Raw genomic sequence first — 18,157 nt, 5'->3', positions numbered from 1 at the left:
AACGGCTTCCCCACCGACCGTGGCAGCGCTGGACTCAATCCGCAGCCGTCACGCCGGGTTCACGGAAAGGAATAGCACACGTGTCCCACGCCGCCGGGGACCCGGCCCATCGGAGCATCGGGGGAGGGCCTCGGGTGACAGTTTGAAGGGGCGGAGCATCGGGGGAGGGCCTCGGGTGACAGTTTGAAGGGGCGGAGCATCGGGGGAGGGCCTCGGGTGACAGTTTGAAGGGGCGGAGCATCGGGTGGGGCCTCGGCTGACAGTTTGAAGGGGCGGAGCATCGGGGGGGCCTCGGGTGACAGTTTTGAAGGGGCGGAGCATCGAGGGAGGGGGGAGGGTGACAGTTTGAAGGGGCGGAGCATCGGGGGGGGCCTCGGGTGACAGTTTGAAGGGGCGGAGCATCGAGGGAGGGGGGAGGGTGACAGTTTGAAGGGGCGGAGCATCGGGGGGGCCTCGGGTGACAGTTTGAAGGGGCGGAGCATCGGGGGAGGGCCTCGGGTGACAGTTTGAAGGGGCGGAGCATCGGGGGAGGTGGGAGGGTGACAGTTTGAAGGGGCGGAGCATGGGGGAGGGCCTCGGGTGACAGTTTGAAGGGGCGGAGCATCGGGGGTGGGGCCTCGGCTGACAGTTTGAAGGGGCGGAGCATTGGGGGGCCTCGGGTGACAGTTTGAAGGGGCGGAGCATTGGGGGGGCCTCGGGTGACAGTTTGAAGGGGCGGAGCATCGGGGGGGCCTCGGGTGACAGTTTGAAGGGGCAGAGCATCGGGGGGGGGGCCTCGGGTGACAGTTTGAAGGGGCGGAGCATCGGGGGGGCCTCGGGTGACAGTTTTGAAGGGGCAGAGCATCGAGGGAGGGGGGAGGGTGACAGTTTGAAGGGGCGGAGCATCGGGGGTGGGGCCTCGGCTGACAGTTTGAAGGGGCGGAGCATTGGGGGAGGGGGGAGGGTGACAGTTTGAAGGGGCGGAGCATCGGGGGTGGAGCCTCGGCTGACAGTTTGAAGGGGCGGAGCATTGGGGGGGCCTCGGGTGACAGTTTTGAAGGGGCGGAGCATCGAGGGAGGGGGGAGGGTGACAGTTTGAAGGGGCGGAGCATCGGGGGGCCTCGGGTGACAGTTTGAAGGGGCGGAGCATTGGGGGAGGCCTCGGGTGACAGTTTGAAGGGGCGGAGCATCGGGGGAGGCCTCGGGTGACAGTTTGAAGGGGCGGAGCATCGGGGGGGGCCTCGGGTGACAGTTTGAAGGGGCGGAGCATCGGGGGGGCCTCGGGTGACAGTTTGAAGGGGCGGAGCATCGGGGGGCCTCGGGTGACAGTTTGAAGGGGCGGAGCATCGGGGAGGGGGGAGGGTGACAGTTTGAAGGGGCGGAGCATCGGGGAGGGGGGAGGGTGACAGTTTGAAGGGGCGGAGCATTGGGGGGGGGCCTCGGGTGACAGTTTGAAGGGGCGGAGCATCGGGGAGGGCCTCGGGTGACAGTTTGAAGGGGCGGAGCATCGCAAAAGCAACACTGCCCCCGATTTCGGCACAAAGGGGAATCTCCGGGTGCGGGTTAGGTGGATTGGCCAGGCTAAATTGCCCGTAGTGTCCTAATAAAAGTAAGGTTAAGGGGGGGGTTGTTGGGTTACGGGTATAGGGTGGATACGTGGGTTTGAGTAGGGTGATCATGGCTCGGCACAACATTGAGGGCCGAAGGGCCTGTTCTGTGCTCTACTGTTCTATGTTCTATGTTCGGACGTCTTTGACCCACACTGGGGGGGTGACTGACCCACACACACCCACACGGGGGGGGGGGTGACTGACCCACATACACCCACACGGGGGGGTGACTGACCACACACACCCACACGGGGGGGGGGTGACTGACCCACATACACCCACACGGGGGCGCGCGGGGGGGGTCTGACCCTCACACACCCACACGGGGGGGTGACTGACCCACACACACCCACACGGGGGGGGGGGTGACTGACCCACATACACCCACACGGGGGGGTGACTGACCCACACACACCCACACGGGGGGGTGAATGACCCACACACACCCACACGGGGGGGGGGGTGACTGACCCACATACACCCACACGGGGGCGCGCGGGGGGGGTCTGACCCTCACACACCCACACGGGGGCGCGGGGGGGGGGGGTCTGACCCACACACACACACACACTGGGGAGGGGGGTGTCTGACCCACACGGGGGGGGGGGTCTGACCCACACACACACTGGGGAGGGGGGGGGGGTGTCTGACCCACACACGGGGGGGGGGTCTGACCCTCACACACCCACACGGGGGGGGGGGGGGTCTGACCCACACGGGGGGGGGGGGGGGGGGGGGGGGTCTGACACACACTGGGGGGGGGGGGGTCTGACCCACACACACACACACACTGGGGGGGGGGGGGTGTATATGTGCTGGGAATGTTACCTGACAGTTTCAGTGGGAAGTGCTGCATCTGGATTGGTGTAGCGCCGAGCTGGTCTGCGAGGACGAGACTGGAGGAGAAACAATGAATGTGTTAAATATGAATGAGGCCCAGGATAGGCAGAGACTCTCCCTCATGTGTCCACCCAATCAGTCCCCCAGCCAACCCCTCAAACAGCCGTCACTCTCGGCACAAACCCGCAACACAATAAATACCGGGTATTGCGTCCTGGATTGAGAAAGGGAGAAGTTTTATCCTGAGACTCCACACGTCAATCGGTGTAATGCAGACTCCAGTCCTTCCACAGGACCCTTGTTCCGAGACTCCAGCTCACAATGTGACGGAGACGTGACTGGAAACCGTAAACGTGGTCATACGGCCGGCACGGTGGCACAGTGGTTAGCACTGTTGCTTCACAGCGCCAGGGTCCTGGGTTCGATTCCCAGCTGTGCAGAGTCTGCACGTTCTCCCCGTGTCTGCGTGGGTTTCCTCCGGGTGCTCCGGTTTCCTCCCACAAGTCCCGAAGTTCTATCTCTGTACCCGAACAAGGTGGCGACTCGGGGATTTTCACAGTAACGTCATTGCACTGTTAATGTAAGTCGACTTGTAACAATACAGATTATTATTATTAAGCTGCCTCGAGTGTAGGTGTAGGAATGAGATGGAGCAAGAGGGATGGATGTAGAGAAAGGAGCAGTTGTTTTGCCACTGACCAGCTCTGGGACATCTTTCCTCTTGATCTGCGTGTTTTCATCCACTCCTTTGTGTTTATTTTCTGTTGTTGGAGAACCGTATCCCTATTGAGGCACATTGTTTGGATTCTTTTTGCCTTGTTATTTTGATGGGTGTACCTGAATCTGACGGCTTTGTCGAGGTTGGTTCAATTATTCGGGTTTTTTGTTTGTTGTTCTGCACCCCATCTCTGTATTGTTTTTTTTCCTTAACTTTAACAAGGTTTTGTCTCCTTAATCTCCTCAATCCCTCTCTGGGTTCCTGTTCTCTCTTTTTCTGATTCACTTCCTTTTTATAGTCTCTTTTAAAAAAAATAAATTTAGAGTACCCAATCGTTTTTTTCCCAATTTAGCGCGGCCAATCCGCCTCCCCTGCACATCTTTTTTGGGTTGTGGAGGTGAGACCCACGCAGACATGGGGAGAAACCTTTTGAAAGCTTTGGGCTGTAACAGACGGGGGCCTTGTCAGGGATCACTCGGTTTTGCTGGATTCTGTATAATTGATGATTCATTTATGTGTGTTCTCCTCTCCGGGAGAGGGAGCGGGGCCGGGGGGGGGGGGGGGGGGGGGGGGGGGAGCGGGGCCGGGGGGAGGGGGCGGGGGGTGCCGTTCCGTCTGGCAGCCTCTCACTTTAGATATTTGGGGGTGCAGGTAGCCAGGGATCGGACAGGTCTCCGGAATTGTGGGGTGGGTGAGGGCCGACTTGTTGTGGAGGGACAATCTCCCTCTCTCATTGGCAAGCCGGGCAGTAAAGATTAATATTTTGCCGGGATTCTTGTTTCTGTTTCAGTGCCTGACGGTCTTTTTGCCCAATGTTTTTTTCGGGAGGTGGTCAGGCTGCTCTCCCCGTTTGTCTGGACGGGGTATGTGGCTAGGATTAGGAGGGTGATATGGCTGAGGGGACGGTAGGCCGGGGGGGGGGGGTTGGGGGGGGGGGGGGGGGGTGCTGGGCCTCCCAAATTCGATGTTTTATTACTGGGCGGCGAATGCAGAGGATTCAGGGATAGGGAAGGGGGGGGGGGGGGGGCTTTGTGGGTGAGGATGGTGGCGGGCTTTTGCAGGGGGTCAGGGCTGACCGCGCTGGCAATGGCGTCACTCCCCATGGCCCCAGGGAAGTATTCGGTGAGTCCGATGGCGGGGGCCATGCTGATTATCTGGAGGCACTTTAGGCAGAATTTTAGTTTGGGAGCTGGGTTGGGGAGGGGTGCCGGGGGTGTGTGGGGGGGAGGGTGAGGGGGGGTGGGGGGCGATATCGATTAGGGGGAAATCAGGGGTTTGGGCCGGGGAGGATGGGTCTGAGATTCCAGGGTTGGGAAGAGAGGGAGATGAAGGAAATGGAGGATGTTTCTGGGAGGGCGATTTGCCAGTTTGGAGGAGCTGGGCGAGAAGTTTGGGTTGGCGTGGGGGGTGAAAGTTTCAGATATATGCAGGTTCGGGACTTTGCAAGGAAGGTCTTCCCAACCTTCCCAATTGCCGCTGCCTGCTCGTCGTTGGAGGCGGTGCTGTCAGCGGGGATTGGAGAGGGGCGTCGTCTCCACGATTTACAGGAGGATTTTCCAGGAGGATGGGGTGTCGATGGAGGGGGTTAAGAGGGAGGAAGAGTTGGGGGCGGAGCTGGAGGAGGGACTGTGGTGTGAGGTGCTGCGGAGAGCCACAACTGATCTCCACCCTCCAAAGCGAGGATGGGAGAAAGAATGAGGAAGGGCTGATTGGTCAGCATCCCCAATACTTTGTGAAGCCAGGGTGAAGCTCAGTTAAGATGCTCTCTGTAGTTCAATAGCTTGCTGCTACTTGGTGTCTTGGGACTGGTTGTGGGAGTGAGAAGCAAGGATGCACCATTGTATCTGTGCTGTTGCCCTTGTGGGCTCCTCCTTTGGGCCATTGTATGGCATCATCCATAGGGGAACATGTTGGGGCCTGTATGGGGCTCTGCCCATGGCTCCTCCCCTTGAAGGGAGGTAGAAAGAGCAGTCGACCTGTAGGCGGCTCTCAGTGTTGGATCAGTCGCAGGCAGGCACTGTTTTAAGTTGATTAGAGCCACAGTTTATTTCTACTCTTGTCTCGAGTGAATTGACGGTCGCATCAGGAACCCAGTGTTTTGGGCCTTGTCACCAAGGCTGCTCCTTACCTGGCCAAAATGCTGGGTGATTGGCAGACGATTCTGTAAACACTCTGACTGCATTCGCCTCTGATGGGAGGAGCCGCCAACGGGTTCATATCTCAGTGACCCTCCACGGTGAACCCCTCCATCCTCACCCAGGCCCTGGAAACAAAACACGACCCATCATTCTGCTGCAAAGCTGCAAGGTGAAAGCCTTTGTACAATGGCGCATGTGCAATGGTGCCAGCCTGGACTTACACCAACAGTGTAAACTTTCTCAGTCACACGCTCATACTTGCTTCCAAAATACAAGGATTGATACTTCTGAACAAACAAGCGGTTAGGGTCTCACTGAGTGATCTCAGAACGAGAGGTCTTGGAGGATGATGTGGTTGATGAGCAGCTTGGATAAGGGGAAATAATGCACAATGGTGACATTATTGAGGTTGTAAGTTTTGATTTTAATTGGGGTCCTTCAGAGTTGTGCAAAGGGCAGAAACCTGATTCAAATGTGGAGCTTCAGGAAGGATAGGCAGAGACTTGGGAGCTTCCGACATGTTAATGACTTGGGACCGTGTCTGCGTGGGTGTCACACTCACAACCCAGCTAGATGTGCAGGGCCAGTGAATTGGCCAGGCTAAATTGCTCCTTAATTGGAAAAAAAAATAATTGGGTACTCTCAATTTCAATTGAACAGAAAGTTACTGACTTTGGAGAGGAAAATGAGGTTGGCAATGGGGCAGGAGTTTGCAAGGACAAAAGAGGGGGTTACTGATGGGTGGCTGATCATTGAATTGGTGGCCGAGGGAAAGGAATGATTTACAATGTCAGGTAGTGTGGGACTGGGAAGCTAGGTTGGGAAGTTGGATGGTCAGCAGTTTAGTGGGAATGGAAAAAGGGAGGGGGGAGGGGGGGGAGTCAGGGCAGCGGGAGGTGTAATGGACAAGGTGAGTTTGGAGGGGGAAAGCCAGGAGAAGTAGAGAAAGATCCAGACTTTGGGCTGGGATGGAAGGGCAGGTTTAGATTGATGGGGATGGGAAGATCCAGGCTTTGGGCTGGGATGGAAGGGCAGGTTTAGATCGATGGGGATGGGAAGATCCAGGCTTTGGGCTGGGATGGAAGGGCAGGTTTAGATTGATGGGGATGGGAAGACCCAGGCTTTGGGCTGGGATGGAAGGGCAGGTTTAGATTGATGGGGATGGGAAGATCCAGGCTTTGGGCTGGGATGGTTTAGATTGATGGGGATGGGAAGATCCAGGCTTTGGGCTGGGATGGAAGGGCAGGTTTAGATTGATGGGGATGGGAAGACCCAGGCTTTGGGCTGGGATGGAAGGGCAGGTTTAGATTGATGGGGATGGGAAGATCCAGGCTTTGGGCTGGGATGGTTTAGATTGATGGGGATGGGAAGATCCAGGCTTTGGGCTGGGATGGAAGGGCAGGTTTAGATTGATGGGGATGGGAAGATCCAGGCTTTGGGCTGGGATGGTTTAGATTGATGGGGATGGGAAGATCCAGGCTTTGGGCTGGGATGGTTTAGATTGATGGGATGGGAAGACCCAGGCTTTGGGCTGGGATGGAAGGGCAGGTTTAGATTGATGGGGATGGGAAGATCCAGGCTTTGGGCTGGGATGGTTTAGATTGATGGGGATGGGAAGATCCAGGCTTTGGGCTGGGATGGACGGGCAGGTTTAGATTGATGGGGATGGGAAGATCCAGGCTTTGGGCTGGGATGGACGGGCAGGTTTAGATTGATGGGGATGGGAAGATCCAGGCTTTGGGCTGGGATGGACGGGCAGGTTTAGATTGATGGGGATGGGAAGATCCAGGCTTTGGGCTGGGATGGTTTAGATTGATGGGGATGGGAAGACCCAGGCTTTGGGCTGGGATGGACGGGCAGGTTTAGATTGATGGGGATGGGAAGAGGCAGGAAAACAAATAAAATCAGTACCAATTGGGGTTGACTGGAGTACTCCTGATTCTCGTTCCTCAATTCATTAGAGTATCATTGTAGGCTCTGCAATATTGTTTCAAATATTACAATATTTTGTAAATCCAACAACTCAATCAATAACGTGACTTCCCTATACCAGGATTCCAAAAACACAGCAAACTTGGTGAAGAGGCGTCTGAGGATGGATCTTAGAGAAAGGGGGCCGGAAATCGCGTTTGGCCACCGGTCGGAGAATCTAAATTCCTGACCAAATCGGGGGCGGCGCCGCTTTCGTGTTGCTCTGCCCCCTCCAAAGCTACATACTCGCAGAGTACGCTGCGTATCGGCGGCCTCAGGGCGTTGCCTGATCCCCCCCCCCCCGATGCCCCGCCCCCGACTGGCCGAGTTCCCGGCGGCGCGGGTCTCTCATGATCTCACCCGTCGGGAACTGGGTGTGGCGGCTGCGGACTCAGTCCAGCGTCGCCACAGTCGGGGGAGGGCCGATCCGCGGGCAGGGGAGGGACATTATTCGGGCCTGGGGGCAGTGTGGGGGGTGGTCCGGGGCGTGCGAGCTGGCCAAATGGGGGGACTATTTCACAGGCCAGGTCCGCCGGCCGCCTCCGCCATGAAGCACGGCACAGCCACTGTAGGCCGCAGCCGTGCACATGCGTGGCCACGGACCCGGCAATTCTCCGGCACGTATTGGTAGCTGGAGGCAGCTGCTCTACACTGCTGGCATGCTAGCCCCCAGCAAAACGGGGAATGGGTGGACCTTTTGTGTCGGCATGGGGACATAGCCCCGGAACTGGAGAATCCAGGATCTAAGAAAGATTGGTAAAGTTTATCTGAAACCCAGGCCAAAATTCTCCCTGGAAATAATTTGGGGACAGGGAATGCTTCTTCCTGTGGAGGCTGATGGGAAACCACACACTATCCTTCTGCCCCAATGTAATTAATTATGCATCCAGAGGTTTTCTCCCACAGTCCCAAGATGTGCAGGTTAGGTGGAGTTACGGGGATCGGGTGGGGGAGTGGGCCTGGGTCGGGGGCTCTTTCAGAGGGTCGGTGCAGACGCGATGGGCCGAACGATCTCCTTCTGTACTGTCGGGATTGTAAGGACATTTCCAAGTCAGGATGGTTAGTGAGTTGGAGGAGAACCTGTTTGCTGTGATGGGTTTATGTTCTGGTAAATGGCCTCCCTCACCTGCGTCTCATTCCTGTGAACTATTTCAGAGCAGCGGGAGAAAGAGATAAACGATGAAAGAAGCAGTTTGTACCTTGTGTTTCAGTCGATTTTTCATCCCTTTGAAGCCCAATTTAGCCTGACCTTTAGCCTGAAAGTGAAAGATAATCAAAGTAAGTGAGTATTGCAGGATCTTGAACACCATTCTCTCCCAACCTCCTTACTACCTAAATCCAAACTGTTCAATCTTTCTCTGTTCTGCCGCTATATCAGACTGACCCCAAGCTTTAACAGACTAAATTGTCCTGCGCTGCTTCACAAACAAACAAAACTAAACACCAGTTTGGTCAAAGAGGTAGATATGAAGGAGTGTCTTAAAGAAGGAAGAATTGGATAGGTGGAGGGAGGAAATGCCAGAGCTGATTGGTCCAGGCAGCTGAAGGCACAGCCACCAATGGCTGTTTAAAATCAGGGATGCGTAAGGGCAGCACGGTGGTGCAGTGGTTAGCACTGCTACCGATGGCACCGAGGCCCCGGGTTCGCTCCCGGCTCCGGGTCACTGTCCGTGTGGAGTTTGCACATTCTCCCCGTGTCTGCGTGGGTCTCACCCCCACAACCCAAAGATGTGCAGGGTCGGTGGATTGGCCAGGCTAAATTGCCATTTAATTGGAAAGAAATAATTGGGTACTCTAAATTTATAACAAAAAAAAAAATCAGGGATGTACAACAGACTGGAGTGGCGGAGAATGGAGATCTGGGAAGGTTATAGATTTAAGGAGGAGGGATTACGGAAGGTATATAAGTAGGGACAAGGATAACCAGGAGCTTGATTGGACTCGGGAGGTACAGGTTGTGTCAGTAAGATTGTGGACAGGCAATGTGAGCTCTGCATGAATTGTTTAATATTTGTCATTCCTCAGACAAGCGGTGACATATTTAAATTGCAGCCGGGCTGTTTCCGTTCTTATAATTCTCAATGTTGATAGCGCCAAGCTGAGAGTAAAGAATCTGTCAGCCTGTCTCGACAGCTCATTAATACTAACTCTCAGAGATCAGAGTGACCCCAGGATGCAGGGAGTGCCCTTTAACTCTGTACTTACATATTTATACATGTTCTTCACAGCTGGGTTAGTTTTGCTTCTGACTGACTGAATAAGGGCTCCACCACCTTTCTGGAAACAGAGTGAAGAGTTAAAACATCAGATAGTCCCACTCCATCGCAGCCCTCCAAATTCATCTCCTCACACCTTTGCCTTGGAGAACCCAGGCAGGCGCCGTTCAGTGCTGGGCCCCAGGAAAGGGGACCAGAGGGAACGGTACTTGGATGTGGTCTCCCAGGGGATCAGAGGCCCCCAGGTGGTTGCTCTCTGGGCAGGGTGGCACCAGCAGCGCCCCGTTGGCACTGCCAGGCTGGCATTTTACCCGTGTCGGGGCTTGGGCCCAGGAGTGCCCTGCCCATGTGGGGTGGGATGGGGAGGGGCCCCTCGATGACCCCATTATGAGTGAGTGGGAGTCGAGAGATCAGGACGCCATTTTGCCACCCTGACCTCTTCTTGCACGGAGCAGTTCCTCAGTGTAGGATACGGGACAAAGTGAGGCCTGGGCGGGAGCTTCCCCATTGATGTCCCGGATTGCCACAAAGTCCTGATAGGGCGGTGTTTCGCGGCACTGTGAGAGAAGGGAAACAGCCGGCTATATGCGCCCATCACCAGGCTTTGTTGCAATTTGATTAGATTGCACCCCATAACTTCCCGTACCAGCCTCCCCGAACAGGCGCCGGAATGTGGCGACTAGGGGCTTTTCACAGTAACTTCATTTGAAGCCTACTTGTGACAATAAGCGATTTTCATTTTCATAACTTTACCATCTCCTCCAGGCTTCGGTACCAGGAGAAGCCTTGGGTACCTCATTGACCCCCAGAGCCAGACTTACCCACACCCCTGTGCCTCGCCCTGTGCTTTGCTCTGTTCTCCTAAAAGGGAACAAAGTCCCCTCGGGACTCGTGTTGACTAAGGGGCCTGAACGAGTTCCGCTCGCTGGAACTCCCCATTGCAACGAGAGATCGGGACGTCATTTTTAAAAGGAGTCCCAGTCTCTGAGGCCCTCAAAACAATCCCCTCCAGCCTGATCGCAATATGGGATGGTCCCTGGCCCGCATCCCCCCCCCCCCACAGGGCAGGTCCCGGCCCGATCGCACACATGCACAAGATGCTAACTTGGAGCCTTGGCAGTGCTACTTGGCACCCAGGTAGCACCAGCATTGCCAGCGTACCAAGCTGACAATGTGCCACGCTGACATTTTTCTGCACACACGCAATCAGACTGGGGTTGCCCACCATGGGTGTTGAGGGGGCGCGGGGGGCCAGAGGAACCTCTGCCATGTTGCGTTCAGGCTGGGGGAGGTCAGACATTCTTTTCGGGGCCTCGGAGATCGGGCCACCATTTAAAAATGGCATCCCCATCTCTCGCTACAACGGGGAGCGCCGGCGAGCGGAACTCCCAATTGTGAAAAACAGAGCTATGTGAGCAGGAACGGCCGCGCGCTCCCGTTTACGCCGCTTATTCAAAGCGAGTCGCGTTGAGTGGCCCGTGACCCTCGACGCTGCGAGTGGCGGGTAACATGCGGCTAAACGCGCTCGCTTGTGAACTTTGTTCCCTTTTGGGAAGATCGTGCCCTATGTGTGGGTTAAACCGGTTAGAAACTCCCCAGGGCCCAAAAAAAGTGACTAAGTGTCATTGGATAGCGGTGGGGAATAGGCCGTCAGAGCAGGCGCGAAAATCCCTGGAAAACCCGCCAGAAATTAACTTCGAAATTTTTGGGGAGAATCCTTCATCAAAAGAAACAGTTCTTTCTATATTACCTTAAAGTGTTGCATCCACAGCTGGTGTGACTTGGAGCAGCCTGGGGGGGGGAGAGAGAGAGAAGTGAATGCCTATTGGTGAAGGAGTGAACAGCTTAGTGTCTGTGTTGGATACAGAGAGTAAACCTGGGATTCCAGGCCATTACCTGATGAAAAACCTCCCAGGTTGACTTCTTCCTCGAATATATCCGTTAATCCTTTCCCTTGATTAAGCTTTTCTAGACGAGAGTCTATAAACTATATCCAAACGGGGGGAAGAATAAAACAAATTATTTCCAACGCACTGAGGCAAAAGAGGAAACTTAATGGAGGTGTTAATGGGGTGAATTGGCAAGATTTCCAGCGGGGAGGAAAAGAGTGCTGGGTGTGTGCGTGAGTGTGTGTGTGCGGTGAGTGTGTGTGTGAGTGTGTGTGCGTGAGTGTGTGCGCGTGAGTGTGTGTGCGCGGTGAGTGTGTGTGTGAGTGTGTGTGCGTGAGTGTGTGTGCGGTGAGTGTGTGTGTGCATGTGAGTGTGTGTGTAAGTGTGCATGCGTGTGAGTGCGTGCGTGTGAGTGTGTGTGTGCGTGCGCATGTGAGTGTGTGCACGTGTGAGTTTGTGTGTGCGTGTGTGTGTGCACGCGTGTGAGTTTGTGTGTGCGTGAGTGTGTGTGTGTGGTGCATGTGTGAGTGTGCATGTATTGGTGTGTGTGCATCTGTGAGTGAGTGTGTGCACGTGAATGTGTGTGTGAGTGTGTGTGTAAATGTGCATGTGAGTGTGTGTGTGTGTGTCAGTGTGCGTGTGCACGTGTGAGTGTGCGTGTGTGTGTGCACGTGTGAGTGTGTGTGTGTATGTGTGTGAGTGTGTGTGTGTATGTGTGTGAGTGTGTGTGAGTGTGTGCACGTGTGTGTGCGCGTGAGTGTGTGTGTGTGTGTCTGTGTGTGCACGTGTGAGTGTGTGTGTGTATGTGTGTGAGTGTGTGTGAGTGTGTGCACGTGTGTGTGCGCGTGAGTGTGTGTGTGCGCGTGTGAGTGTGTGTGCGCGCATGTGAGTGTGTGTGCGCGCGTATGAGTGTGTGTGCGCACGTGTGAGTGTGTGTGCGAGTGTGTGTGTGTGAGTGTGTGCGCGCGCGTGTGAGTGTGTGTGTGTGAGTGTGTGTGCGCGGCGGGGGGGGATGTCATTGATGGCATGCCATCAATTTCAAACAGATGTTAAGAGCTCAGAGAGGCGTCAGGATAAATTAGACAGGAATTGATGAAGCAGGAACTGTTTTTCCACAGGGATTGGGTGAGGGTGAGACAGTTGTATCTTTGAAAGGAAGTTTGGATAAATATTTGAAATGGAGGTCGACTCAGAGTTTAGTAAGAAAGAGTTTAGTTTGGGATTACTGCGGGAGCCATGGAATAGTCAGGTTGGCTGAATGGATACTTTCTCTGCTGTAAACTTCCAAGGTTTTTTTAAAAATGTGGAAAACTAAATGAAAGAAAGCTTGGAATATCTGCCCTTGACATTGAGGATTATTCGGCTGAACAAGAAGATGGTTTCATACCTGACACAGGCTCCCCGCCCAGTCTCACCTGTTTGAAGAGTTGAAGGTGTACGGCGTGTTGCAGGAAATTTTTCATCAAAGTAGATTTGTGATTCAAAAATGTCTCCTCGCAAAACGTGACTGGTTCATCCTATACACATAGGGAAACACAATCTATCAAACAGTTTGTTTCCCCCCCCTACGTTTTTTTCTTTGGCTACTTGAGCTGTTGCGAGTCGTAGAGACCAGCGAGATGCTGATGTAGTGGTTGGACAATAATCCAGGGGCTCAGGCTAATGATCTGGGGTCAGGGGTTGGTGGAATCTAACTTCAATCTGTAATATAAAGCTTGTCTCAGTAATGACATCCATTGTTTGCTGAACCCATCCTGGTTCACCCATGTCCCTTTGGGGAAATGTTATATTGCCATGCAATCGACAGGGCAATATTGAAACACAAAAGAGGTTTATTGATCTAAGATAATCTCTGTTCACTGGACGCAACGACTGATACCCAGGTCTTGTTCCCATGGCTCTCGGGCCAACTCTGACCAAACCCCCCCATGGCCAGAAACACGTCCTAACTCCAATTAGCCTGATGTACGTGCTGTGTCCCCATAGGCTCTAGGCCTGTCTCATGGCCCACAAAGTATTGTCCCTTAAAGGGGTCTTGCTACCACATTCCTCCCCCTTAAGTCCCCTGTAATATAGAAACAGAAAAACTCTTATTTAATGTTAGATACATACAAAGGGTTACAGTAAGGGAGCTTAAAACAAAGTTCATAAAATAAGTCAATCAGCGACTTCCTGACTCCTACCGAATGTCTCAACTCAGCCACTGGCTCTTCCTGATTAGGAGACTCTGTGTCTTCAGCAATGTTGGGCAGATATGTAGCGTTCACAACAAGGGTTGTATGGATGACCACATCAGCTCCCTCGATGGATCTTGATGAATCCCCATTGGACAAACCCGGTTCTAACACCACTGCTTTGTTACACGGGTAACTGGGATTGGCTCCACCTGCCCCTTCCTGGGGATGTTGGATTCTCTCCTCAGGTAGTCAATGAGCTTTCTAGCCTCACGACCCTCTAGGTCTATGACCGTAGGTTACTGGCCCAGTCCTTTTATCAACTCTGCCAGGTAACCATTTGTTCCTCCACCAAAATTCCGCACGTAAACTAAATCGTCTTTTGGAAGACTTGTCCTTCTTGGCTGTATCGTGGTGGCTTTTCCGGGCGGATTGGAAATTTTGAATATAAGGCTGAGCCAGGTCCTGAGACGCCGGCTCATTAAGAACTCAGCTGGAGTAACCGAGTGGTGGTATGCGGGATTGTGTTGTACCAGAGCAAGATGTCCGAGTGAAGCAATAGTGGCCAATGAGCTTGTTTCTTCACTGATGCTTTGAAAGTTTGGACAGTTCTTTCAGCCAGTCCCCATAGCCTTTGATCCCCTTCGCCCCTAAGTGCTAGACCTAACTGCTTCTTGAAACCATACACTGTGTTGGCCTCTACTACTTCCTGTGGTAACGAATTCCACAGGCCGGTCACTCTCTGGATGAAGAAATCTCTCTTCATCTCTGTGCTAAATGGTCTACCCCATATCCTCAGACTGTGACCCCTGGTTCTGGACACACTCACCATCGGGAACATCCTTCCTGCATCTACCCTGTCCAGCCCTGTTAGCATTTTATAGATTTCTATTTCGACATTTAAAAGCTAACCTTACCAGTTAATTACCACATCACAATTTCCTTCATTGTCCTTTTTTGTTAATTCACTCTTTTCCTTCCCATTGCTGTCCACAGTTGGGGTTTTTCATCCCCAACCCCAGCTGAGGCGTTTCAGGCTCCTCAGGGGGAGATGAGCAGTGAAGGGGGAGATTAGTGTTTTCAATAAGGAGTGAGTGCGGGAAGGAAGCCTCCATAATGAATACTGACACCAAGAGTGTGTAGTCAGAGAGGATGTAGGTGGAGGAGATGGAGTTGAGTCTGACAGACCGGTGACACTCACAGAGTTAAATTTAAGGGCGTCCTGGTAGGTTCCAAAGATTGCGGCCTGTGCTCTGAGGAAGGCCCGGGCAACCACATCGCCAGTAACTGCTGAATGTTTCTTTAACTTCATCTTCAAAACGGACACCTGCAATGAATGAACACACAGAGGATGAAACATCATTGAGGCAAAGCCAGTACAACTTCAGGTGTACACCTGTACCTCCTCCAGCCAAGTGACTTCACCAGCCGTTAACTAGACTGGCCCCTTCACCATTCCTCTAACTACACTGCCCCTCACCCTCAAACTTTCTGTGCATCACTCCTCACACTGACTCACGTGGGCCACAATGTGTACCATTCCCACGTCACAAACCAATCATCACAGAGAAACCTGCTCTCTGTACTACAACAGCAAACTGGTTATTACACCACTCCCCGTACTGCTCATTCCCCTCTCCCCGTACTGCATGCTGCTCACTCCCCTCTCCCCGTACTGCATGCTGCTCACTCCCCTCTCCCCGTACTGCATGCTGCTCATTCCCCTCTCCCCGTACTGCTCACTCCCCTCTCCCCGTACTGCATACTGCTCATTCCCCTCTCCCGGTACTGCATACTGCTCATTCCCCTCTCCCCGTACTGCATGCTGCTCACTCCCCTCTCCCCGTACTGCATACTGCTCATTCCCCTCTCCCCGTACGCATACTGCTCATTCCCCTCTCCCCGTACTGCATACTGCTCATTCCCCTCTCCCCGTACTGCATACTGCTCATTCCCCTCTCCCCGTACTGCATACTGCTCATTCCCCTCTCCCCTACTGCAACTGCATACGCTCCATTCCCCTCTCCCCGTACTGCATACTGCTCACTCCCCTCTCCCCGTACTGCATACTGCTCATTCCCCTCTCCCCGTACTCCATACTGCTCATTCCCCTCTCCCCGTACTGCATACTGCTCATTCCCCTCTCCCCCGTACTGCATACTGCTCACTCCCCTCTCCCCGTACTGCATACTGCTCATTCCCCTCTCCCCGTACTCCACACTGCTCATTCCCCTCTCCCCGTACTCCATACTGCTCATTCCCCTCCCCGTACTGCATACTGCTCATTGTCCCTCTCCCCGTACTGCATACTGCTCATTCCCCTCTCCCCGTACTGCATACTGCTCATTGTCCCTCTCCCCGTACTGCATACTGCTCATTCCCCTCTCCCCGTACTGCATACTGCTCATTGTCCCTCTCCCCGTACTGCATACTGCTCATTCCCCTCTACCCGTACTGCATACTGCTCATTCCCCTCTCCCCGTACTGCATACTGCTCATTCCCCTCTCCCCGTACTGCATACTGCTCATTCCCCTCTCCCCGTACTGCACACTGTTCATTGTCCCTCTCCCCGTACTGCATACTGCTCATTCCCCTCTCCCCGTACTGCATACTGCTCATTCCCCTCTCCCCGTACTGCACACTGCTCACTCCCCTCTCCCCGTACTGCATGCTGCTCACTCCCCTCTCCCCGTACTGCATACTGCTCATTCCCCTCTCCCCGTACTGCATACTGCTCATTCCCCTCTCCCCGTACTGCATACTGCTCATTCCCCTCTCCCCGTACTGCATACTGCTCATTCCCCTCTCCCCGTACTGCATGCTGCTCATTCCCCTCTCCCGGTACTGCATACTGCTCATTCCCCTCGCCCCGTACTGCATACTGCTCATTCCCCTCTCCCCGTACTGCATACTGCTCATTCCCCTCTCCCCGTACTGCATACTGCTCACTCCCCTCTCCCCGTACTGCATACTGCTCATTCCCCTCTCCCCGTACTGCATGCTGCTCATTCCCCTCTCCCCGTACTGCATACTGCTCATTCCCCTCTCCCCGTACTGCATACTGCTCACTCCCCCTCTCCCCATACCGCATACTGCTCATTCCCCTCTCCCCGTACTGCATACTGCTCATTCCCCTCTCCCCATACTCCATACTGCTCATTCCCCTCTCCCCGTACTGCATACTGCTCACTCCCCTCTCCCCATACCGCATACTGCTCATTCCCCTCTCCCCGTACTGCATACTGCTCATTCCCCTCTCCCCGTACTGCATACTGCTCATTCCCCTCTCCCCGTACTGCATGCTGCTCATTCCCCTCTCCCCGTACTGCATACTGCTCATTCCCCTCTCCCCGTACTGGCATACTGGGCTCACTCCCCTCTCCCCGTACTGCATGCTGCTCATTCCCCTCTCCCCGTACTGCATACTGCTCATTCCCCTCTCCCGGTACTGCTCACTCCCCTCTCCCCGTACTGCATACTGCTCATTCCCCTCTCCCCGTACTGCATACTGCTCATTCCCCTCTCCCCGTACTGCATACTGCTCATTCCCCTCTCCCCGTACTGCTCACTCCCCTCTCCCCGTACTGCATACTGCTCATTCCCCTCTTCACCGGTACTGCATACTGCTCATTCCCCTCTCCCCGTACTGCATACTGCTCATTCCCCTCTCCCCGTACTGCATACTGCTCATTCCCCTCTCCCCGTACTGCATACTGCTCATTCCCCTCTCCCCGTACTGTATACTGCTCATTCCCCTCTCCCCATACTGCATACTGCTCATTCCCCTCTCCCCGTACTGCATGCTGCTCATTCCCCTCTCCCCGTACTGCATACTGCTCATTGTCCCTCTCCCCGTACTGCATACTGCTCATTCCCCTCTCCCCGGACTGCATACTGCTCATTCCCCTCTCCCCGTACTGCATACTGCTCATTCCCCTCTCCCCGTACTGCATACTGCTCATTCCCCTCTCCCCGTACTGCATACTGCTCATTCCCCTCTCCCCGTACTGCACACTGTTCATTGTCCCTCTCCCCGTACTGCATACTGCTCATTCCCCTCTCCCCGTACTGCATACTGCTCATTCCCCTCTCCCCGGACTGCATACTGCTCATTCCCCTCTCCCCGTACTGCATACTGCTCATTCCCCTCTCCCCGTACTGCATACTGCTCATTGTCCCTCTCCCCGTACTGCATACTGCTCATTCCCCTCTCCCCGTACTGCATACTGCTCATTCCCCTCTCCCCGTACTGCATACTGCTCATTCCCCTCTCCCCGTACTGCATACTGCTCATTCCCCTCTCCCTGTACTGCATACTGCTCATTGTCCCCTCTCCCCGTACTGCATACTGCTCATTCCCCTCTCCCCGTACTGCATACTGCTCATTCCCCTCTCCCTGTACTGCATACTGCTCATTGTCCCCTCTCCCCGTACTGCATACTGCTCATTCCCCTCGCCCCGTACTGCATACTGATCATTCCCCTCTCCCCGTACTGCATACTGCTCATTCCCCTCTCCCCGTACTGCATGCTGCTCATTCCCCTCTCCCCGTACTGCATACTGCTCATTCCCCTCTCCCCGTACTGCATACTGCTCATTCCCCTCTCCCCGTACTGCATAC

At 54.5% G+C, this 18,157-nt stretch overlaps 1 protein-coding gene across 2 annotated transcripts in view; it reads right to left on the bottom strand.

Moving 5' to 3' along the window:
* Positions 1–18,157, bottom strand: part of LOC119957070 (DENN domain-containing protein 1B-like) — a 91,446-nt gene that overhangs the window by 6,029 nt on the left and 67,260 nt on the right. For both annotated transcript variants that reach the window (XM_038784707.1, XM_038784706.1), the window contains 8 exons: positions 14,737–14,862; positions 12,777–12,878; positions 11,369–11,459; positions 11,223–11,263; positions 9,462–9,533; positions 8,456–8,512; positions 5,276–5,410; positions 2,418–2,485 (listed from right to left, as the gene is read on the bottom strand). In XM_038784707.1, the coding sequence (XP_038640635.1) occupies positions 2,418–2,485; positions 5,276–5,410; positions 8,456–8,512; positions 9,462–9,533; positions 11,223–11,263; positions 11,369–11,459; positions 12,777–12,878; positions 14,737–14,862 (692 nt within the window). The remainder of the gene's footprint in view (positions 1–2,417; positions 2,486–5,275; positions 5,411–8,455; positions 8,513–9,461; positions 9,534–11,222; positions 11,264–11,368; positions 11,460–12,776; positions 12,879–14,736; positions 14,863–18,157) is intronic.

Source organism: Scyliorhinus canicula, chromosome 25 (genome assembly GCF_902713615.1).
Source record: "Scyliorhinus canicula chromosome 25, sScyCan1.1, whole genome shotgun sequence".
NCBI lineage: Eukaryota > Metazoa > Chordata > Chondrichthyes > Carcharhiniformes > Scyliorhinidae > Scyliorhinus > Scyliorhinus canicula.
This window is presented reverse-complemented; position numbering and strand designations above follow the sequence as displayed.